The following is a 24,166-nucleotide window of genomic DNA, read 5'->3' as shown; positions in this document are numbered from 1 at the left end:
TCAACACACCTAAGCTGGGCATCAAGTTGGTCCTTACATCTAACATGTAGGTGTGTTTCATATGGTTTCAGGTTCTATAATGAAAGTTTTGAAGAGCTGTTTCATAACAATCAGCTCAAAAATAGTCTTACCTCATCCTCATACCTGCAAACAGAGATAATACAAACCCCAGAACAAGAAGCAGCAGGCACTGGGAATGAGGGCCTGTTTTGATTCCCACAAGCATCCTTCTGGCTGAAACCTTGCTTCCTTATCGAGAAATCTCCTTTTCTTTTTTGTTTGTAGTATGGTTCTTTCTGGTGGTGTTCTTCTGAAAGATGTATCTGTTAGTACACCAGGAAGGGAGTGGGGGAGGTCTGCAATTACATGGATCCAATGTGAATACATTGGTGTTGCAGAGACTGTTCTCATGCACACTGTTGATTCACATTACATTATAATGTCCTGCCTCTATTCTCTTTTGGGTTGCAGTCCTTAGAAGGAGGTAACTGCTTGTAGAAACTAGCCTGGAAGAGGAGACCAAAGTTTTGTTGCTAAGAAAAACCAATTCCCTTCATAGGTTAAATAACAGGATCTCTGTAACTTTCCCATCGTGGATAAGTCTGAGTTGACTCATTTTGCCTGTAGTCATAAAATGGCATTGGTGAGTGTATTTAGGGCCTGATCTTGCAAGTGCTGAGCTCTGTTGACTCCAATGTGTGCCAAACCATGCAGAGCACACCCCCGGATTATGAAGCTCATGAGACAAGGGTGTCTGTTTTCCGAAAACATTTGTCTGCTAATTTCTGTACTCCTTTTACCTGACATTATAAAAACCACACTCACGATAAAGCAGCAAGTATAGGGTAGGCACTACTTTTTTGTAGTTCTTGTTTATTCCAGCACTTCTCTCTGGACCCCTCATTATTTTACAATGTTTGAATAGAGATACTCCTCTCTCTATTTGAAAATCCCTTGGACTCTTCGTTAAAGAAAACTTACTGCCTGGGGAAAGCCCAGTAAAATATCGAACTGCTCATCATTCTCAGTTACTTCAGGATAGGGAGGAAATGACGTTAAATATGTTTGAGCCTCTCCAAACTCCCATCGGCCCGTTACCAGATGTAATTTAATTTCATTACTTAATTTTATTAAAGGCAAACAGAATTGTGCATACGTTACAGCACATGCTTACTTAAACAATGGAAGGCTGTCAGATAGACCGGAGGGCTGAGGCCATGGGTTACAATAAGTCCTGAGCCACAGCTGATAAAAAATTGATGTAAACTTCAAAGTGTTAAGTATCTTTCAGGATTCATTCCTCAGCTGGTGTAAGTTGGTATAGCTCTGTTGACTTCAGTGCAGCTACTCTGATCGACACGAGCTGGTCTGGCCCTGTATGCGTAATGACCAGTTTCCACTGAAACCCCTGGATCTTGTGAAGAGTTGATTGCTTCCTCAGATGCCGTCCACTCCCAATGGCCTGAATGGACCAAATTCTGAAAGATGCTTAATACTTGCTAAGCATTGTGACTCCCACCCTTATGAAAACAGTCTTAAAGAAAATAAAAACCTTCCTGGGGGCTTCTTTAAAAAAAAGAAAACCCTAAACACATCCTAGAGAATGGATCAAAATAACCCTGAGAGAGAATATTGTTCTCTCTTAAAGTCTAAGGACTTTTAGAGCTATTTCTATAAAATTATATTGGTTTCATCCCTATTAAATTCCATAGGATTTTTCCTTAAAGGACTGACTTTAGTGGAAGTCACAAAGGCTCAGCCCCTCTCAGGATGTAGCCCACTGGAAGTAAAGGATGTGCAGTATCTTGCAGGATTTGGTCCACTGTTATAGCAAAAAATTCTATCAATGATTTGTTCTGAATGAGTTCATCCTACTTGGTCCCACAAAGAGTTAAATGAATAGTAGACCGAATTCTGAAGTCCGCAGTTATTTCTTGTACAGTCTTTACGCAAGCAAAACTCTTTCTAAAGGCAATGGGATTTTAGCCTGAGTAAATAAAATTTGGGTGAGGGCTTTAAGTTTTGAGCGATAGGATAGTTTAAATCTTTAAATTTCTCTTAATTCATGTGACTCACATGGGCTCAAGACAGGAACTGGCAGTGACCTGGGATAGGTACATTACTTAATTTAACATGCTTAGTTCCCTTGGAAATACAGCAAATATGATGCCTTGATTTTAACACAGTGCAGACAACTGCCCAAGCAAACCAAAGGGCCATCAACTTGTCATTTCTGACTTGCAGTACAACATTAATCTAATCCAATGGGATATAACCATCACGGATTTAGCAAGAGATGATCCTGCCTAACTAATCTCCTTGAGTTCTTTTGAGCAGGTTTCAGACAAGAATGATAACAGAAGTGTGCACATGACATGATCTAATGGATTTTTCAAAAGGCTTTTGATAAATTTCGGTGTGATATTCCCCTGCTTAAACTGAATGCTGCAGAGATTCCAAATTGGGCATGAGAATACATAATGACCTGGCTACATAGTGGGAAACAAAGAGAAGTAGAGAAGCTATGATATATTTCGGAACTAGAATTAATAAGTGGCATCCCACTGTTTTCCTCCACTACCTAAAGGACGTAGGCAAAAATACCATCTGTATTTGCTAATGAAAACTTATTTAGGACAGGGGCATAAGTGAAAAGAAAGCAAAATGCCATTAAAGATATCACTAAAGGGCAAAACTACATTTAGATTGGCATATGGCAAATTAAAACTTTTTGCTGTCAGATGTGAAATGTTATATACTGGTGGTATGTATATATAAACAAAAATGTTGAATGGTGTCAAACTAGAACAATGTTACTTTAAAGGGAATCTTCAGCTAAATAACAAAATAATTATTTGTTGTAATTAGCACACTTCTGCATAAATACATATCAAGAGCCAGATTTTCGAAAGTGTTCTGAGCCCACAATTGGGGCCTGAGTTTCAACTTCAGAACTGGGGCCAGCAGCTCCATTGTTTGCCTGGTGTTTAATTTGCCGTATGCCCATCTAAGTGTTGATTCGCAATTGTTGTCAATAGAAGCTTCTGTCTGCTGGGCACGTTTGAAGATGTGGGCATTATTTAGGTGTCTAAGTGGAAGCTTTTGGGCCCTAAAGACAGGAAATATGAACTGTCAAGGATCCTTGACCAGATATATGTTAAATCAAGGGTTTGAAAGCAGAAAATTGAGAGGAAGGCAGATAATGCATCATAATATGCATAAACTGGCTGTGGTTCATGAAAACAAATAATAGAATTAACCTATAGGAAAGGCTGATGCAAAAAATCACTAGAAAAATAGCAAGCAAAATCAAATCAAAAGCAGAAAAAAGAAAAATTAGGTAAAATCAAGCTATAAGATTGCATCATTTGAAAACTGTGTATCTGAAAATGTTTTACATTAAAGGGACACAGTAAAAGAATTTTAAAATCGCTTTGGTCTGATGTTTCATCTCCTATTGTCACAATTAACAGCTCCGATTACTATAACTGAACATGATTACTAAGGTGGGAAAGTCTCTTTTTTTCCCCAATTTGCTTACTTTGCACATCTGACAACGCTTTGGCTGTTTCTTTTGGATAGTTAGTCAGTTTCACGCATTTGTTTGTGTAGGTCTTTCAGACAGCAATAGGGTGGAGAAAAACATTTAAAGAAAAGAAAATGGAATTTGTAAAATCACAAGTGCCAAAGGGACTCAGGGGCGCGTATAGTAACTGAGAATACTTTTAACTCTTATTTTACTACTAGTACCGTCTCTGAACACTGAGGTCCAGTTTCTCGGTTGATGTAAATGAACATAGCTCCAGTGACTTCAAGGATGCTATGCCAATTTAAACCAGCTGGGGATTTAGCCCTGCAGTCCTTAAGAACTCTTCATAACAGTTCCTGTTTTTTGACTGCAGTATTCCGGGGAGGTTCCTGAGAACAGAGTGGAAGTTGTGGTTGCAAATTTGACTGTGATGGACCGGGACCAGCCTCATTCCCCCAACTGGAACGCCGTGTACCGTATTATCAGTGGAGATCCTTCGGGTCATTTCACCATTCGGACGGATCCAGTTACCAATGAAGGCATGGTAACTGTGGTGAAGGTAGGTGACTTCAATGGGAGCCAAACTGAGTCAGTCTTTATGACCCTCTAAGCTAATTACTCCGAGGAGGATTCGCAGAAGTCTGCCATTATTTCATGTCTTCTGTGCCTGGGAATGTCAGTGCTTGAATCTCCCTCTCTCTCTGTAGCACGTGACATGCATACTGTACTACAATCCACTAATTCTTGGTTCACCACCCTCTCATTCTTTGGCTGCGCCACCACATGCCCTCACAAACTTTTACATGATGAACGTAGGTCACAGTCTCTGAGCTGCACTTCAAGATACTATTCCTCTTTGTCTTCCCATTTTCTGGCTCCTAGCTATAGTGGAGATTGGACTCTGTAGCCTTGCCCAGTCTGACGTATTCTAGAATTTGGAGTGCACCACGCTCCATCGATGGCTGGAGCACACCCATCTGCATGTGAGATGGGCAGCAGCACAAAACCTGGACACCTGATACCTTATGAAAGCAGTGGGGGAAGGAGGATTGTCATCACAAGGAGGGATGTGGTTGCTGGTGGCAAAGAGGAAAGGGGAAGAAGTCGTCAGTAGCTGGTGCAGAGAAGGTTTTAGTCTAGTGGAGTTGCCTGAAAAGTTTGGGAGCTATTGCTTTACCGATACCAAACCATCAACACACTTGATGGGCCAGATATGCAGCTGGTGTCAATGCAGCTGCTCTGAGTTACATTAATGGCTTTATACATATTTATACCAGCTGAGGATCTGACCCAAAGACTCCTTGAGAAACAGGTCCCCAGATATTCTTAACCTACAGTTCGTTGCTTTCAATATTGCGACAGAAGTAGGAAGTGAGCAATGTGAAGTTCAGAGCTCTGCCTGATCCACTGTCATCCAGTTTCTATAATGTCCTAAATGCTACAGCTTAGAACCTGGAACCCTAAGAGTATTTGGAATGGGTATCAAATTCCATTTCCCTTCATTCCCTACCCCTCCCAAGGGCATGAGTTCAGTCTTCATTTGAGGGTTTGCTTCACATTGACTTGCGTAAAACCAGCAACCCCAGACAGTGAATGCCTCTGCAGATATTAAATGCAGTCAGAACACAGCTACATTCATTCAACATTCAGTGAACCAGTTAGTAGATAAGATTCCTACGGATGTTCCCACTGACTCTCAAGAAAGCCAAAGAAGCATGAATAGACTGCTGTGATCTGAAGGAACTTGCCCTACATGTACCATGTGCGGCACCTGAAAAGATTTATTTATGCTGTCAAGAACAAAGCCTCTACCTTTTGAAAAGTGTGACCTTCTCTTAACAAAAAGTTTTAATAAATACACAGCAGCAGCAGCACTAAAGTGTAAAGAGCTGCACAATTAAAGAATGACTGTGGGTGAAAAAACACTCCCTCGTAGCTAACAAATTGCAGTCATTCTTAATACACACACTTCGACTATTAGGAAAAATGACATCAGTGAAATGCCATTCAGATTACCGTGGTAGGAATGTGCGAGCTTGTCCTGTTCTTTGCCCCTTAAGCTGTGTGTTTGTGTGTGTGTCTGCAAATGCCACTTTGCTGAAACTTTAAAGGAAGCATCATCTTACCTGCTAGATGGTATTTCAGCAGGGCTTTTTATTTACCTCTCTTATTACTCTCTAACGATGACTGACAGCCTTCTGTGCTGCAACATCAAAATACCTTTTCAGATTTGGTTGGGTTGGGGGTGGGGGGCTTTATTCTGCTTAAAAAACAAAAACTCAACATGGCAAAATGAAACAATTTAACTTTTTTCCACCTCAGCAGCTGATCTGAAGTAGAAATGCCAACATTCATCAAATTTTCACTAAAAGAAAAAAAGCCCTTTATTCCTAATCTAGCAAAGCACAAAGTGTCATGACTGTAGTTTTCGAGCTGTATCAAAGTGAAAACCAGGGGATTTACATGATCATCCTTGCGACACCAGGACTTTTGCATAATGAGCCATCCCTTATTCAGAAATTGCAGGCAAAAAGCAGGACAGATTTGTCAAGATGCCACTGATGCCAATGTTGATTTTCCATTGCTATATAACCAATAGTGATCACAATGCAACGAATCACACCGAAAATCCTGTCGTGTCACACTGAGCTCAAAGCCTGAAGTTCCATAGAATGTCTTTAGTAAATAACCTCACCTGCTCCTTCTGTATATCCTAAGCTTCTCAGTCTTCCAGTTTGATAAGAAAAGGAGGACTTGTGGCACCTTAGAGACTAACAAATTTATTTGAGCATAAGCTTTTGTGAGCTCACGAAAGCTTATGCTCAGATAAATTTGTTAATTTCTAAGGTGCCACAAGTCCTCCTTTTCTTTTTGCGGATACAGACTAACACGGTTGCTACTCTGAAACCTGTCAGTTTGATAAGAGTTTCTCAGTGCTCTTCAACAAGAGAGTGTGAGAGAAAACTGCCTCTGACTAAATGTTCCAGGTGGGAAAGGAAAGACTCTGGATTTCACCTTCTGCTTTGAAAACTGTTGAGCATTTTCAGTTAAGACAAAATATTTTACTGTTGGGGGATGGAGTGCAACCTGACCTCACACCCCTCAGTGATCACTGCTTGTGGCATCTGTTGAGCAGGGTCTTTCCCACCACCCAGAACACATAGGCCCACAGACAGACTCTTGAGCTGCAGAAGTATGTCTTTGATACGCTGCTTCACTGAGTGATCAGTCCACCAAAACAGGGCACAGCAAAGGATTAAATGCAAGCGCGCCCCCACATTGAGGTGCTTGCCTTACCTACACTGTTACGAAGCTATTCATTATAGATTGTATAAACACTTTTTTTCTGCCAAGCACTAAGATTAGTTCGTTAATGCAGTTGTTTACCTGATTGGATTGCTGGCTCATCTTTTTGTCTGGCTGTTCTCTTTCCTTGATAGACAAGCAGGCATCTTTTCACATGTCCCAAGACCTAAAATATACATTCTACATATTATATCCTATAGCATCCGAGTGGTCACCTAAGTCACATTACATTGTTTCTACTCCCTGGTTGGACCAGTGAAACTTTTTAAACAAGAGAATAACAAATAGAGCCAGGTAGTGAACCTTTTACTCACAATGGTGAATAGTTAACCACATGCCTGTCCCATTGAACCGAACAGGACTAATCACAGGTGCCAACTTTCTGATTTCCATAGGTGCTTGACCCCCGCTCCGCCCCAGTTCCTGCCCCCAATCCACCCCTTCCCCCCAATGCCCCACCCTGCTCTGCCTCTTCCCGCCCCCACTCTGCCCTTGTCCTGCCTCTTCCTGCTCCATTCCACCCCCTCCCCTGAATACACCCGGCTCTCGCTCCGCCTCTTCCTAACCCTGCGCCTCTCCCTTCCCTCCAGCGCCTCGTGCACTCTGCTAAACACCTGATCAGCAACGAGCAGGAGGCGCTGGGTGGGAAGGGAAGGAGCTGATCAGCGGGGCCTGCCGATCGGTGCTCCAGCCCCGGAACACCCATGGAGTCAGCGTCTATGGGACTAATTGTGTGAGTAAAAGAGTTCACATCCTGGCCTACAGGAAGTAGCAAATACAATGCAATAGGTGTATTCTTGCAAAGAACACTCGTCCTCCCCAAACATGTCTTTGTGCATGTTCACAAACCAAAAGGGGCATAAAGATGTTCGAACCAAACAGCCTGTCAGAACTCAAATGAATGTCCATGAAGGCTGTTTCTGCAGCATTTAACCAGCTCTCAGCAAAACCACCTGTGCCCTACCAGTCTGATCACCAAAGGATACAGTTTCATTTTTGCTTTTCATATCATTACTCTGAGGGTGCAAGGCCTTTCTCCCCACTGCAAGCCTTGTAAATGGGGAGAGAATAACTTCCCACTCAGTCGAGACACAGCAGAGTCTGAACACGATCTCCAAGAGCAGCCGTGGATGCCCCGTGGCAGCCAGCTCACTAATGCAGTATTAAGTACTCTGCATGGAGATGCTTCCATTAATGATCTCACTCTTGGCATAACAACAGCATAAAGCAAATTTGTTCCCTTCAGTTAAAAGTATGTTGAGAAGAGAAGGACACATTGTAAGCCCTGTTTTAACCAGCTGTGCCTAGGTAACTTGAGCCACTTAGTAACTTGAGATCAGGAGGCTGATCTGTGCATCCCAAGACAAGATATCAGAGCCATATTTTTGAACAGCCTCAAATTTTGTGCACACAGCGGATAGTGCCTGCAAAAGTGGGCGCACCTCTCATACATTGATCCCAACTGCCTGATTGGCACATTTAAATACTGGTGCAGACCCACTTTTGCGGTGGCAAGCAGTTGTCATGAAAATTAGAGGCTAAAACTGAAAATGATTTCTTGATTTAATACAACCAAAGTGGTGTGGCAAAATGAAGGAGAAGCATCCCAGGTAGCAGGTAACAGGGTAGCCCCATAAGTACCCCAGTCTGGCACACATAATAGTGTGTGTATGATCTCTCATTGGCATGTATGCTGATCTTCATTTGTGTTTTTCTGTGGGGTCAAAATGTAAGCATGCTTGCAAAAGTGCTCAGGCTGAACGCCCAAATCACAGGCAAGTCAGGTTTGTCTGTGCACATACATTTGTGCATGTTCAAATTCCTGATGTGACGCACTGCTCGTGGTGCATGTGCAGCTAACGTGCACACAAATTGCTTGTGCTTGGAGACATTTGGGCCTGGGTATCATAAATGTCATAGAGAGTTAAAAAATACTGCTTTCCTTTGCCCGTGGTTACATGGGTGCAACCGCAAACCGGGGCTGTTATATGTTCCACTGGAATAGAGAAGAACTGAATGCTGTTTAACCAAATGGGTGAGGGGTTGTAGGAGTCACTCTCACAAATTTGAGGTAAGTGTGGAAGTTCATAATCTAACTAATGAATGTCTGGGGACATAACCCAGTTTTGGATAAGAGAACTTCAGGGATAAAGGAGGTTCTAATGTGAATATCATTTATTATATTCATATGCTGTTAATTCTAGCTCACAAAGAGAAATGTAAATATATTATAGGCGGGACTGGTAGCAGTATCTATTATTAAGGATGCCCAATAGCTCCCATTAGAAGACCCTGTTTTCAGTTGCTTATAACTTTCCCAAGTCTGAGAGGCTGAAATTTTCCATGCTGGATGTCTGCCTCAGGCTAAATTTGTTTGGAAATTTTCAGCCAAAACAGTTCAGCCATTTCTGAGAATAAGGCTTGGGAAAAATACATTGTTTTGCCAATGTTAAAAATTTGGGGCGGGTGGGTTTTTTTGTGTTTTTTTTAAATAGTTGTAGCACCCCCATGCTTTGGAGAAGGGACTTGAAATTTGGCAGAGGACTGGCCTTTATGACAAGGATGTGCCTTTTGTCATCCCCCTGAAAATCTGTCCAAATTTGGCCACATTATAAACCTCTGAAAAATCACAGTTTGCACGTGCATAGAGACTTCTTGGCTATTAGAAGCTAAATTCCTTTCAGATTCCATCTGCACAGGGCATACGCCAGCCTGGGACTGAGCAGGACTTTCCCTGCAATGGCAGCTCTGGGCTGCTACGGTCTGTGCCCTGACAAGGTCCAGATACCTGAACTGAGAGTAGGAAGCCTGTCTCTCCTGTGCTCTCAGTAACCTGCAGCTGAGCCCAGGCAATGTGGAGGAGGATGCTATTTGCCTGAAATGCAGAGGGAACAAGAGCTGGACCTGGGAGGGGAAGCAGATTGGGACAGGGAGCCCAAAGGGCAGGAGGGCAGAAACTGGAAATGGGAGTTGGGGTGGGGTGGAAGATTGGGACTGGCTGGGCAAGGAGACTTGGTCTGAGAGCTGGAGGGAAGAGACAGATCAGATGAGAAGCTGGGAGGAAAGGAATTGGCACTAGCTGGGTGAGGTGAGGACATTCTGTGCGAGGAGATTGGGATGAAAAATTTGAGGAGTGGAGACTGAGACTGGCTAGGTGAGGAGATTGGGACTAGGATGAGAAACCAAGGGTGGAAAAGAGATGGGACAAGGACAGGTTGGAGAGGATGAGGTAGAAGGGGTTATGCTCAGGGGCGGAATTGGCAGAAGAGACTATGCCTGCTATAGCACACTCCCTTCCAGAACTCGGAATGGAACCGTGTATCCCAGACTCTCACTTTCCTCTGCTGTCAGCAAATATCCATGAAACTCATTGGCAAAGTGATGGAATTCTGAGATTTTTCAGTTTGCTTTTTTAAAAACCTAGGAAATTACACACAAAAACCTACATTAAAAATTATTAATGCGGCAAAGTCAAGCACTCAGAAGACGGGAAATGCCTGAATTAAAGTTGCCTGCACAACCTTACATCACACCCCTCCCCTGTGTGTATGTGTTGTGGTTGTTTTTTAATTACGTGATCACATACTATTTTCCCACAGGACCCTTGCCTCATTCACTGCACAAGATGGACCTGTTTGCTCTGTAAATTCATTAGGATTTTGTAAAGAAAATTGTCTCATGGTTAAGACAGTCGAATTCTACCCTGGAGAACTGGATTTTATCCCTATCTCAGCCACAGTGTTCCTATGTAATGCTGGGCAAGTCATCTAAACAAAACATTGCACCGGTGGTCGCTAATTGTGTATTATTCATTTTCTGGGCACTCAACTTGAGACCCTGATTTTTTTTTTGCAGAAGTATTGAGCACTCTCAGTGGCCGCTGAAGTCAATGGGACGTGTGCTTTAAACTTGTGAAATGCTATATAGTGCTCAGTACTCTTAAAAAACAGATTCTAGGCAGCTGAAATTGGGCACTCAAAATTGGTGAATACTTTTGACTTTACTCCCTCTTTGATTTAGTTCCCCATGTGCAAAATGTGGATAATAATAACCCCTCCTTTCACAAAGGGTGTTGTGAAAATAATTTCATTAATATTTGTGAAGTACTCAAGATATAGTGACAACTGCAAGAGAAAAGCCTCTGATGAAATTAATAATTCTGTCTTCAGAGTAAGGTTTGAACAAGGAGGGGGGAAAAATATTGAATAGCTGCTCATTAATTGAGCACTATCTGTCTTGTTCACTGACTGAGACGAGGTCTTGTGGTAAAATACTATGTGATCATGTAATTAAAGACTGTGATAATGCAGACACACAAGGGGACTGAATTAAGATTGCTCGGGCAACCTTAATTCTGGAATTTCCTGTCTTTTGAGTGTTTGATTTTGCAATCTTAAATAATGTTCTTTTATTGTGTTTGTGTGTGTGTGTAATATATTATATGACTACACATACATCTCTTTCTCACGCACACATATATATAATAAAAGAAATACATGAGGAATCAGATTCTGCCTGAGACATATTCTCATCCAAGATGTTACATATTTCCAGGCTATTGCTCCTGCTGTTGGGCTAATCGATATGTAGCATTTTCAGTGACATGAAGATGGAAAGTGTTAGCCCAGTGTGAAGAATTGAGAACTGGAGGAACAAACCACTACGAGGTTTGTCCCGTCACATCTGATTAATGCTCACCCATTGCATACCCATTTGCCATCCATACGCTCAGATAAACCATATGGTACCCCAGAGACATACAGAAATGAAATAAAGTTTGAGGTTAATATCAATAGTAGCGGATTATTCCGTTTGCACGCAGCTATTATACTGAAAACTGGATTGACCTCCGTTCAGGCAGGGACGTGCAGTTTGCATAGCTTGCCATCCTGGTGGGTGTGCAGTATGGATGCTGTCCAGGGAATGTGCTGTATTAAGTCTGTGTATGGCTGAATTGGCCTTGACTGCTACGGAATTCTTTAGCAATGGGAAGATTAGCACAAGCACTTCAGCAGATACAGAGCCCATAGTTCACCTTTTTTTTTTCCCTTTGGAATTTTCTCCACTTGCCTCAGTGTTGCTGTGGTTTGAATTTGGGCCTAGCATTCCCTTTGCTTACCTAAAACAAGCAAAGCCAGATTCTCTGCTAAGCCAGGAGACTGAGAGGGCTGTCAGGGAGCCGGTTGCAGCCCTCTGATTCTCTGACCAACCTCAGGTGCAGATTGGAGGCTGTTCTAACCTGATCCTCAAGGGACCATCTACCAGCTGGGGATTGCCAGAGTGCATCGCAGTCCAGCCACTCCCTGCTGCCCACCTCTCTCTGCCTCTGAACAACTCCCTCCCGCCCCAGTGCACCCCTCTGCTGGCATAAGAACCAGCTACACCAGTCTGCACCTGCTGAGGACTCCCTCGTTCCAGGGGAGGGTTAGGATTTGGCAGTCGGTCTCCACTCTCTTTGTGCAAAGGGTGCGGAACACAGCACAGAATCAGTAAATTCTCAGCACAGTGGAAGAAATATTAGCGAGAACTGAGAGTGGCCTCTAGTGTCAGCACTGATAGCGGATCAAGTTTGATCACTGTTACATTCTGAAGGCATCCTCTCCAGCCCAGGCCAAGGAAGTTTTGGCTACAATACTGGGCCTTGTAGGGAAGAAGGTTCTAAACGGGATGCTCAGGAATCCTTGGCAAGGGCCTGAAGGATGAGAGAGAACAGACAGATTTGAACTAGTTCCCCTGGAACCAAGAGCCAGGCCACAACTCTGAAGTCATTAACAAATCTCTGCTTCTCAAAGCATATCAATGTAGTGTCTTCTGCTTTATGGGCCCTGTCCCTCAACATATCGTCATCTGATGAACTACAGTCCACGGAACGGTGGGTTGAATGTGTATAAATAAATTTTTTTTTAGTTTGATATATGTAGCAAAAGGCAAGTGCAGAGGAAAATGAAGTATTAATGAATATGAATTAAGGAGACTAGATGGAGAGTTTGGAGCTGGAAACACATTAGCTGAACAATTCAAATAGCATTGAAGCAAGAAGTTTTAACGTGCCTCCTTTCTTGAAAGCAGCGTAAGTCCCTGCACCAGTGCTGGTGGGTGTTCTGGGTATCAGGCTGTGTGAGTTCCTTTTATTTATTAAGTAAGTGCTGGACCTGCCTGTCAAGAAATCATTTAATAATGGGAACATTGCACAAGCACTTCAGCCAAACACAGATTCCAATATTTGACCTTTTGCCATTTTTCCTCCATGGAATTTGTTTTTCCCTTGTGACCATTAGCCTCAGACCAGCCACTCCGTGGTTTGAATTAAGCCCTGGCATTCCTGTTTCTTACATGGAACATAGGGGACGGTGTCTCAGCTGGTGCAAATCAGTGTGTCTCTACTGAAGTCGTTAGAGTTTCGCCAGTTTTCACCCGCTGAGACCCTGGCACTCAGCCTCTAGAGCCAGTCAATAGTCATCACATTAGAAGACATATTAGAGGGAATTCATATACTTCTAAATTAATAAATTATGGCACAGCACGGTTTAACGGGCAGAGGTGTGATCCTGCATAACTCAAGCCTCCCTGGCATATGATTAGAAGCTACCCTCATAATAATTACAGGGATGGTATAGAGATTATTATTACACTGCAGTTCAATCAGTTATGCCAGGTAAAGCTTTTTTATTCCCTCTCACTTCTCCTTTTGTGTATGTTGAAATGAGAGCTACAGCCACCCACTGGCAAAACATACCTTTGGAAATACGTGAGTAACCGTAAAACATCATGTGAGACCAGCTTTCAAAGGCACCAGTGGGAGTCAGGATGATTTACCGAACCAGCTTTAGTACCTTGTGACTCAACCTTCACATGTAATCTTACTTGAGAGGAAACTAGGAGCACTACAGACTCAGGAGTCCACTGAATCTGACCCAGTTACTTAGCCAGCAGCTTTAAATGCTAATAACTCTGTTAAGTACCTGTCTAATTCCTTTTAACATGGCTACACTTATTGCTTTTATAGCTGCCCTTGGCGGGAGCAGTTGCTGAAATCTGAATGCTACAGTAGGCCAGGTCTATGCTACGAAAACCTAGTAGCATAGTTCTGTGGGACAGGGGTGGGATGAGGTGTGATCCCTGACCGACAGAGCTGTGCCCACAGAAGCCCCTAGTGTGGACACAGTTATACCAGCAAAACTGCACTTTTGCCTGAATAGATTATTTTGCTCGGGGGGACTAGAGTAAGCTATACTGACAAAAGCTGCATCCACGCTAGGAGCACCTTGCCAGTATAATATACTGGGCAGGAGCAGTGGAAGCACCTTAAAAGTGGGGGGGGGCAGAGGTGCCCAAACCATGCCCCACCCCTTCTTCCTCTCCCTGCCCTCATGCCACCCATTCCCCAGAGGCCCCGCCCCCACACCACTCCTCCCCAGGGCCCCACTTCCATGCTGCTTCTTCCCCCTAAGACTCTGCCCCCCACTCACTCCTTTCCGCCCTCTCCTCCCCGTCGCTTGCCCTTATCGCTGGTAAAAAAGGGGGGGGGATTGGCCCCATGGCCCCGTCTGTTCTGGAGCCCCTGATACTGGGACAGTTAAATACTGGCAAAGCACTCCTAATGTAGACGTGGCCCTAAAATCAGTCTCCTTCCCTTCTGGAAAATACTTAGCAACTGAACAAAACTTAGAGAAAATCCTTCCGGGTCTTTTTTATCCTGTTTTCTTATTTCCCAGAAATCTAAGGGTCAAATTCTGACCTCATTTATACAAGTGTGAATCTGGAGTAACTTTGTTTGCTGAAGTGATTATTACTTTGGATTTACACCTTTGCAACTGACCACAGAACCTGGATCCTACATCCAGAAATTAGATTACACAGTGACCTCTGGTATTGTCCCCATTCTAAATCTTCCAGCTTTCTACCAGCGGGTGGAATTTATTCTCCACATGGGGCTATCTTGTGTGCTTGTTTGTTGTAGGCTGTCGATTACGAAATGAACAGGGCTTTTATGCTGACCGTGATGGTGTCAAACCAAGCTCCACTTGCAAGCGGAATCCAGATGTCCTTCCAGTCTACAGCAGGAGTCACCATTTCAGTCACGGATATCAATGAGGCGCCCTATTTTCCAACGAACCACAAGTTAATCAGGCTGGAGGAAGGGGTGCCCCCGGGGACGGCATTGACAACATTTTCAGCTGTGGATCCTGATCGCTTCATGCAGCAAGCAGTAAGGTGGGAAACCAGGTAGACAAAGGAGGCAGTATAAAATCAAGAGCAAGAGTTAGGATATAGAAGGCTGGGGGCATGCACCAATCAGAGCAACCAAAGCAACAGTGTGCACCAATCAGAATCTACTGCATAAACTAGCCTATATAATGTAATTATAATGCTTGGCACTTCTCTAGCACCTTCCATCCAAAGCTCTCAACACACTTAGCAGCCTTTAATATTCAGGACCATACCAATGGGTGAGATTCTGAATGGGGCTATTTGTGGAGTAAGACACAGTCAGACCCAGTGTCACATAAGTGAATCTCAGAAAGGGTTTAATTCTGAGCAGTGCTGAGAGCCTTCACCCACCCCCCCACTGAAATCAATCAACATTCAGGGAGCTAAGTCCCCTTATCAGTATAAAACGTATTTATTATTCCCATTAAAGTAACTCTTAGGGTTCCTGACTCAGATCAAGGCCCCACTGTACTAGGTACATATGCATGATCATCACAGACAGTCCCTGCCCCAAAGAGCTTACAGTCTAAATAGACAAGACAGACAAAGGGTAGGAGGAAAGAAGTAATATTATTCCAATTTACAGGTGGCACAGAAGGATTAAGGGCTAGATTTTCAAAGGTATTTAGACCCTTAAACATGCAGATAGGCAGGATTTTCAAAAGCGCTTATCTGCATCTTTGGGTTCCTAATATACCTTTGAAAGTCCAGCCCTAAGTGACTTTCCCAATGTCACAAAGAAAACGTGGCAAAGCGGGGAACCGAATCAACTTTTCCAGAGTCCCATTCTAGTGAATGAATCACAAGACCATCCTTCATCCCCCTTTCAGGAGCACCTGGGCACCTTCCAGATGCATGTTCAAATTCCAGTGAACTTCATGGGCTTGACTTTTAAAATGGTTAGGCTTGCATCATGCAGCTACTGCTCTGCATAAACAAAATGGGCCAGTGGTGGGCAACCTGTGGCCCATCAGGGTAATCTGATTGCGGGCCGCGAGACATTTTGCTGATGTTGACCGTCCGCAGGCATCACCCTCAGCAGTTCCCAGTTGCCGCGGTACTCTGTTCCCGGCCAAAGGGAGCTGCGGGAAGCAGTGGCCAGCAGCTCCCATTGGCTGGGAACAGAGAACTACGGCCACTGGGAGCTGTGGGGGGGCGGTGCCTGCAGATGGTCCACGTCAGCAAAATGTCTCGCAACCTGCAATCAGATTACCCTGATGGGCCGCATGTGGCCCGCGGGCCGCAGGTTGCCCATCACTGCTTTGAAGGGTCTTTATTTCCCTTCCGTCCCCTCTAAAGCCAGTTTTGAAGTCCATAGAGGAGAACAGTTCCCATCAGCTCAGATACTCTCTCTGATCTGTGGATATTTGGATTGTACTCCAAAATGAAAATTACTAGTTGTAACTTCTCCTGTTTTGGGGAGAATGACCCACTGGGCTGAGCCGTTTTTCTGACTGCCTGGCAGATACATAGGACCTTGCATGATCTTCTCTAAATATCAACAGCAAGTTACTTGAGCTGTTCTTCATAGCACTCCCGGGACACACATTTCATTGAAAATTTGGATCCAATTACACTATTTTTAAATGTAAGCGTAGCTCTCTTACCTGGGTTTCATCATGGCAGAGTGACTCCATGGCTTTGCAAGAAGCTGCAAAATATTGTTAGGCTCAGTGGAGACTTTCCCCAGCAGTTTTTGTGAACAAAGCAAAGTGATGTTTTGGTTTGTTTTTGTCTTGTCTTCACAGCTGGCACTGCCGAGTTAGACACACAAAAAATGCTAGAGGGTAAATATTCAAAGCAGTGAAGTGAATGGGCGATACATATGTATACACTAATCTCCTGAACAGTTTTCAGTTAGCTGAGAACAGGATCCAGCCACTATATCTTTGCAAGCAGCTTTTATAGTCTTTTATTAAATACAGTTTTCCCAAATGAAAGATCTGGGCTTAAGAACATCCCCCAACAAGCCACAGCTATTGTTAGTGATCATAGCCTATGTCACAGCTCAAATTATCTTCTTTAGCCACAAATGAATCCATGAAGGCAGCTTTGCAGGCCGGATCACTGATCATTTTCAGCAATGAAAGGGCACAGTGACAACCATGATATTAAAAAACAATCACCTTAAAGAATATAGCTCCATGCAACATAACAGTTTTACTTGGCAGGGGCTTGTGCAGACAATTTATTGTTGTTTGAATCCAGACTGGACTCAGGCTGCTCACTTTTCACTTTGAGTTCCGGCTTCAAACAAACCAGCACCTGAAAGTGAAATTCAGCCAAAGCCATGGAGTTTCACTTGCTTACGTATCAGGGGACCTTGAATTTTGCAGGATGTTGATGCAAAAACCATCAACAAGCCCAAGTTGTCTCCAAAATAAGCCCAAGTGTGTTTGCTTATTTCAATAACATATAATATGGTGCTTTCTACTGCTCCTGGACACATGACAGATAGCAACAAAGATTCATTTTAACATAAACATTAGAAAAGTAAGCCCCTTAGAAATCATGAGCAATAAAGAGAGAATTTAAAAAAAAATTAAAGAGAGTGCCTCTGTTTAGAGCCATTTGGAAAAGGTTTGACTGGAATGTGCCAAGCTCTATAGAACCAACCAGGTAGAATGCTAACAACCTTGAGCTGTGGTAAATTGGCAAGGGGAGTATGTCGGTGCTGGGACTACAGGAGTGGAGTGTGCTGCAGAACCCTCTGGCTTGAAGTGGCCTCCATCATACACAGCGTTTACAGTTTGGTTCAACGGCTGTCAGCGCCCCCAACTGTAGAAATTGTTCCAGCCCCCATAAGGTAATAAATTCCACAGTTGGGGGCCCTCCAGCCGAGAATGCCCTGCCTCTGGTCCTAACAGAGCACCCCTGGGGATTGCCAGAAAATGTGCCTCGGGTGAAACTGTGCTGAACCACCTGGTCTGAATTTCAAGACTGCGATGCTGTCAGGACCCCTGCATGGCTCCTGGGTTTGCCGTGAATTTTCCAGCACTGTCCTAGTGAGAAAGAATGAATTTGTTTTAATGCTCTTCTCAGATCTAGTACGACTGCATTGTTTAGATAGATATCTTATGACCGATCATTTGCCCTTCTACTGGCAGGCAATTAAGTAAGCCTCATAATATCCCTGAGATACGTAGGGCAAACTGAGGCACAGAGAAATGATGTGACTTGCCGAAGGAGATGCAGTGTCTCAGAGCCAGAGCCAGGAATAGATTTTCCCTTTTCCAGTCTTGTGCACTAACTACCAAAATACACTCCCTTCTATATTACTCTTTGTTCTCAGGACTGTATTGACCCTATCAGCTTCCATAGGCTCTAAAAGCTTGTCCTGCATGCTACTAAGGTCACGGAATTTCAGCACTTCCATTGCAACTCTTTCTTCTCACAGAGCCGGCTCTGCAGTAGCTGTCATCCCAAATTCCCTGCCGGCCATTACACTGCTGCTCTACTCTCCACAGCCAGTGCACAGCTGCACCGGCTAACCATGTCTCACATACTGGCTAGACACTCTTCAGAGTCCACCTGACCCGTCCATCTCCCTGTCTGAGGTTCTTCCCCAACTTCCCAACACACACGCACACATACATACACCCCTCCCCGCAGCCACTCCAAAATGGCACACCTAAAATTGCTTCAGCCTGGCCTCATGGGCCTATTGGCAAATACAGCCGTGAGTTCCCATCATACACCACTGAGGTAATTGCGTCTGGTTCCAATGTAAAATATGTTGATTGGCCAGAATGATGTCAGTCTTAGGAGTCCCACCTTGTAGATGTGGTCCTTCCAGCACTAATTCCTTATGGTGTGTGGGGTGGACAGGGAGGTATATCCAGTATTTCGGAGCAATCTATATTGTAGGAGGGCTGGAGCAGGAAATGGGGAAATAATCTCTCCTTTAGTCTGAGCTCTTGAGGAACAAGCAAATGAATGTAGGGACCATTTCGTACTCTAACAAGGGCCCTTTTATCTTTATTAGCAACTTGCTGTAGAATAGGCTTGTTGCCTTTAGCAGGAAGCTGGAGCATAAGTGGCACTTAGCAGAAGGCAGAACCTTTAACGGGTAGGAAATGGAAAAATTGAATAATTGCAGAGGTCAAAAAAATGACCAGCAATAGACACTCAATTAGTGTTTTGTTTGTCAACAAAACCAGTGATCCAAAAGCTCCTTCAAAACAGGGGTCAGGAGTCCAAAAAAACCTTATTTCAAGCTGTATTAAGGACATGTCACTGAAAAGACTGCCATGTATTTATTTCCTTTCTCTGTAGATACTCCAAGCTGTCAGATCCTGCAAACTGGCTGAACATTAATGCCACAAACGGTCAGATCACTACTGCTGCTGTCCTTGATCGAGAGTCAGTCTACATTAAGAATAATGTCTATGAGGCCACATTCTTGGCGGCTGACAACGGTAGGCCCAAGCTTCCCATTGTTCATGCTTCAATAATACTCTAATGTGATGCATTAACAGGAATGATGCCCTGACAGAGTTGTCAGTATAAGTTATCTTTTTCCCAGGTTTTATGGTTAAAAATGCGAAAGTGGGACAGGAAATTGCTGGAGTAAATTAAATGTGCACTGCATTCAGAGAGTGTTCTTAAGGGAAAGTCAGGGCAAATGGAAAATTGATTTGGGAAGTTCTGTGTAGCAGTGTAGCCTATATCTAAGGAAATACCAAAGGGGTATGAGCTCCAGGTGCTGCAAAACACACCGATCTTCATTATCATACAAAACCCGCAGCTGAGAAATGTTCCATCAGGAAATCAGAAACAATTTGAAGGGACAGAGGGGATGGTATTAAAAAGAAACGGACCTGTTTTAATGTAAAGATGCTATAACTTTCTTAAAACTGTCTGTCTCGTCTAATCTGATCTCTATCTACATTTCTAAAGTGCCCAGCCATCACCACAGTAGCTAGGTACTAGTGTGCTTTAGTGTATCTGGATAGCTGTGACCAGTACAATGCTTCTTCCTGAGATTAGAGAGATAAGGTGGGGGAGGTAATATCTTTTATTGGACCAACTTCTGTTAATGCAAGAGACGAGCTTTCAAGCTTACACAGACCTTCTTCAGGTCTGGGAAAGGTACTCAGAGCGTGACTCACAGCTAAATACAATGTGGAACAGCTAAGGAGTTAGCACATGTTGCAAGAGACCATTCAAAATGACGTGGACAGTTAACACCTTTAGTCATCTTCTCGAGATGTCAGGCTGAGGTCCTGAACACTTGTGGTCATTAAAGATAGCACAGCACTTTTAATGAAGTTAGTGGTGTCAAGCCCAGTGTCCAGACCCAATGCAAACTCAAGCGATTAAATTCTGCTGATCTACATTTCTCCTAGTTCCAAGGAGAGGCCAGAGATAAGCGAAGGTGGCTATGTTTGGAACTACACCCAGCCACTGCCACATTATTATTTAATTTATTATTCCTTTAGATTTGGAGCAGCCTCTATGGATGCCCATTCCAGTGTCTGGGGGCTAGATTCACAAAAGTGTGGAGATGTTGCAAGGATGAGCCTCACTTTTAGGCACCTGGAAAACCACAGGAACACACTGTGATTCACAAAGCCTGATTCGGGCATCCAAGCACCCTGTAAATGAAGGGGGTGAGACGGGTGCCTTAGACTGTGATTCACAGAAGCCAGCACACTAGGCCGGGAGCCGCCTAAGATAGACAATGGGTGATGCTGACCAGGGGAGGTGTGCTAAGCCCACCCATCTCCCAAAACTCCAGTGGGGGAGATTTAGGTTGGATATTAGGAAAAACTTTTTCACTAGGAGGCTGGTGAAACACTGGAATGCGTTACCTAGGGAGGTGGTGGAATCCCCTTCCTTAGAAGTTTTTAAGGTCAGGCTTGACAAAGCCCTGGCTGGGATGATTTAGTTGGGATTGGTCCTGCTCTGGGCAGGGGGTTGGACTAGATGGCCTCCAGAGGTCCCTTCCAACTCTGTTATTCTATGATTCTATGAGTTAGGAGCCTAAGAGCACGAAGGAAGTTAGTTTAACAGAAATTAAAAGGTACAGTGCGAAAAGTAAAATCTCTGCAAGCTGCATGGAAACTTTTTAAACACACCATAATAGAGGCTCAACTTAAATGTATACCCCACATTAAAAAACATAGAGAACCAAAAAAGTGCCACCGTAGCTAAACAATAAAGAAAAGAAGCAGTGAGAGACAAAAAGTGTTAAAAAAGTGGAAAATTTAAGTATATCAGAAGCAGGAAGCCTGCTAAACAACCAGTGGGGCCACTGGATGATAGAGATGCTAAAGGAGCACTCAAGGACGATAAGGCCATTGCGGAGAAACTAAATGAATTCTTTGCATCGGTCTTCACGGCTGAGGATGTGAGGGAGATTCTCAAACCAGAGCCATTCTTTTTAGGTGACAAATCTGAGGTACTGTCCCAGATTGATGTGTCATTAGGGGAGGTTTTGGAGCAAACTGATAAACTAAATAATCATAAGTCACCAGGACCAGATGCTTTTCACCCAAGAGTTCTGAAGGAACTCAAATGTGAAATTGCAGAACTACTAATTGTAGTTTGTTACACATCATTAAATCAGCTTCTGTACCAAATGACTGGAGGATGGCTAATGTGACACCAATTTTTAAAAAGGGCTCCAGAGGTGATCCCGGCAATTACAGGCCAGTAAGCCTGACTTCAGTACTGGGCAAACTGGTTGAAACTACAGTCAGACATATAGATGAACATAATTTGTTGGGGAAAAGTCAACATGGTTTTGGTAAAGGCAAATCATGCCTCACCAATCTACTAGAATTCTTTGAGGGGTCAACAAGCATATGGACAAAAGGGATCCAGTAAATATAGTGTACTTAGATTTTCAGAAAGCCTTTGACAAGGTCCCTCACAAAAGGCTTATAAGAAAAGTAAGCTATCATGGGATAAGAGGAAAGGTCCTCTCATGGATTGTGGACTGGTTAAAAGATATGAAACAAAGGGTAGGAATAAATGGTCAGTTTTCAGAATGGAGAGAGGTAAATGGTGTCCCCCAGTGGTCTATACTGGGACCAGTCCTATTCAATATATTCATAAATTATCTAGAAGAAGGGGTAAACAGTGAGGTGGCAAAATTTGCAGATGATACAAAACTACTCAAGACAGTTAAGTCCCAAGCAGACTATGAAGAACTACAAAAGGATCTCACAAAACTGGGTGACAACAAAAGTCACTGGGTGACAACAAAATGGCAGATGAAATTCAATGTTGATAAATGCAAAGTAATGCACATTGGAAAACATAATCCCAACTATACATATAAAATGATGGGGTCTAAATTAGCTGTTACCACTCAAGAAAGAGATCTTGGAGTCATTGTGGATATTTATTTGAAAACATCCATGCAGAATTCAGCAGCAATCAAAAAAGCAAGCAGAATGTTGGCCATCATTAAGAAAGGGATAGCTAATAAGACAGAAAATATCATATTGCCTCTATATAAATTGATGGTACGCCCACATCTTGAATATTGCGTGCAGGTGTGGTCGCCCCATCTCAAAAAAGATATACTGGAATTGGAAAAGGTTCAGAAAAGGGTAACAAAAATTATTAGGGGTATGGAACGGCTGCCATATGAGGAGAGTTTAATAAGACTGGGACTTTTTATCTTGTAAAAGAGACAACTAAGGGGGGATATAATAGAGGTCTATAAAATCATGACTGGTGTGGAGAAAGTAAATAAGGAAGTGTTATTTACTCCTCATAACACAAGAACTAGGGGTCACCAAATGAAATTAATAGGCAGCAGATGTAAAACAAACAAAAGGAAGTATTTTTTCACACAATGCACAGTCAACCTGTGGAATTCCTTGCCAGAGGATGTTGTGAAGGCCAGGACTATTAACAGGGTTCAAAAAAGAACTAGATAAGTTCATGGAGGATAGGTTCATCAGTGGCTATTAGCCAAGATGGGCAGGGATGGTGTCCGTAGCCTCTGTTTGCCAGAAGCTGGGAAATGGTGACAGGGGATGGATCTCTTGATTACCTGTTCTGTTCATTCCCTCTGGGACCCCTGGCATTGTCCGCAGTCAGAAGACAGGATACTGGGCTAGATGGACCTTTGGTCTGACCCAGTATTACCCTTCTGATGTTCTGCTAGCCATGCTCAACTGTGAACCCTCTTTGGAGTTAGGCTTCTTTTTTCAAGAAGCCAGAGGGTTGGGAGTGGGGAAAGGGAAGGAGGAGCTCCTTTATAACTTTTAGCCCAATGGTTAGGGTACTCTCCTGGGTCTCCCACATCCTGGTTGATTGCCCTAATCACCAGGCTACAGGCATTTCTCTCTCTCTGCCACAGATGGTTCTGTAACCTGCTCCACTGTGGGTAACCACTTAGTTATTTGGGTGCAGGAAAGAGAGATAGCACAAGCATGAGCAGGACTCTGTAGCCTGGTGGTTAGAGCAACTCACCCAGGATGTGGGAGACCCCAGAACCAGTCCCTCTGCTTCATTGAGTTGTTAAGTGTCCAACAGGAAAGACGGATGGGGCCCCACCTTAGAATATCCCATAGCCCTATGGCTATGGTGCTCCTCTGAAAGATGGCAGATCCCTGTTCAAACCCCTTCTCTTCACCAGCTGGAGGGGAGACTTGAACTAGGGGTCACCAACCTTCCAGGTGCATACCCTGGGCTAAAAGTTATGAGGGAACCTCTACCTCTGTCAGTTTTGTGTGAACTTGCCTGGCCAGATCTAGCATGTGGCCTCTGACCATGCCTATCAGATTGGGCCCTGCACATGAGTTAGGTGATATATGCCTATCTTCCTTTGATTTGTGAATTGCTTTGGGCTTAGGCAGGGAGATAGGTGCCGGGATGCCTAGCGGAGTCAGAAACAGAGGTGCCTAGGGAACTTTTTACTGCAAAAACTTAGGTAGAACTTAAAACTGGGATGTAGGCATCTAAGTCTGGGATTTAGGTGCCTAAGTACTTTTGTATCAGAGGGTAACTGTGTTAGTCTGGATCTGTAAAAGCGGCAAAGAGTCCTGTGGCACCTTATAGACTAACAGACGTATTGGAGCATGAGCTTTCGTGGGTGAATACCCACTTCGTCAGATGCATGTAGTGGAAATTTCCAGAGGCAGGTATAAATAAGTACTT

At 43.6% G+C, this 24,166-nt stretch overlaps 1 protein-coding gene across 6 annotated transcripts in view; it reads left to right on the top strand.

Annotated features, from left to right (window-relative positions):
* The window catches only part of CDH4 (cadherin 4), a 671,722-nt gene that overhangs the window by 618,409 nt on the left and 29,147 nt on the right, over positions 1-24,166 (top strand). For all 6 annotated transcript variants that reach the window (XM_075118731.1, XM_075118732.1, XM_075118733.1 and 3 more), the window contains 3 exons: positions 3,903-4,088; positions 14,796-15,049; positions 19,322-19,464. In XM_075118731.1, the coding sequence (XP_074974832.1) occupies positions 3,903-4,088; positions 14,796-15,049; positions 19,322-19,464 (583 nt within the window). The remainder of the gene's footprint in view (positions 1-3,902; positions 4,089-14,795; positions 15,050-19,321; positions 19,465-24,166) is intronic.

The sequence above is a fragment of the Caretta caretta genome, chromosome 13, assembly GCF_965140235.1.
Source record: "Caretta caretta isolate rCarCar2 chromosome 13, rCarCar1.hap1, whole genome shotgun sequence".
Taxonomy (NCBI): domain Eukaryota; kingdom Metazoa; phylum Chordata; order Testudines; family Cheloniidae; genus Caretta; species Caretta caretta.
The sequence above is the reverse complement of the archived record's forward strand: the minus strand, read 5'-3'. Positions and strand labels throughout refer to the sequence as shown.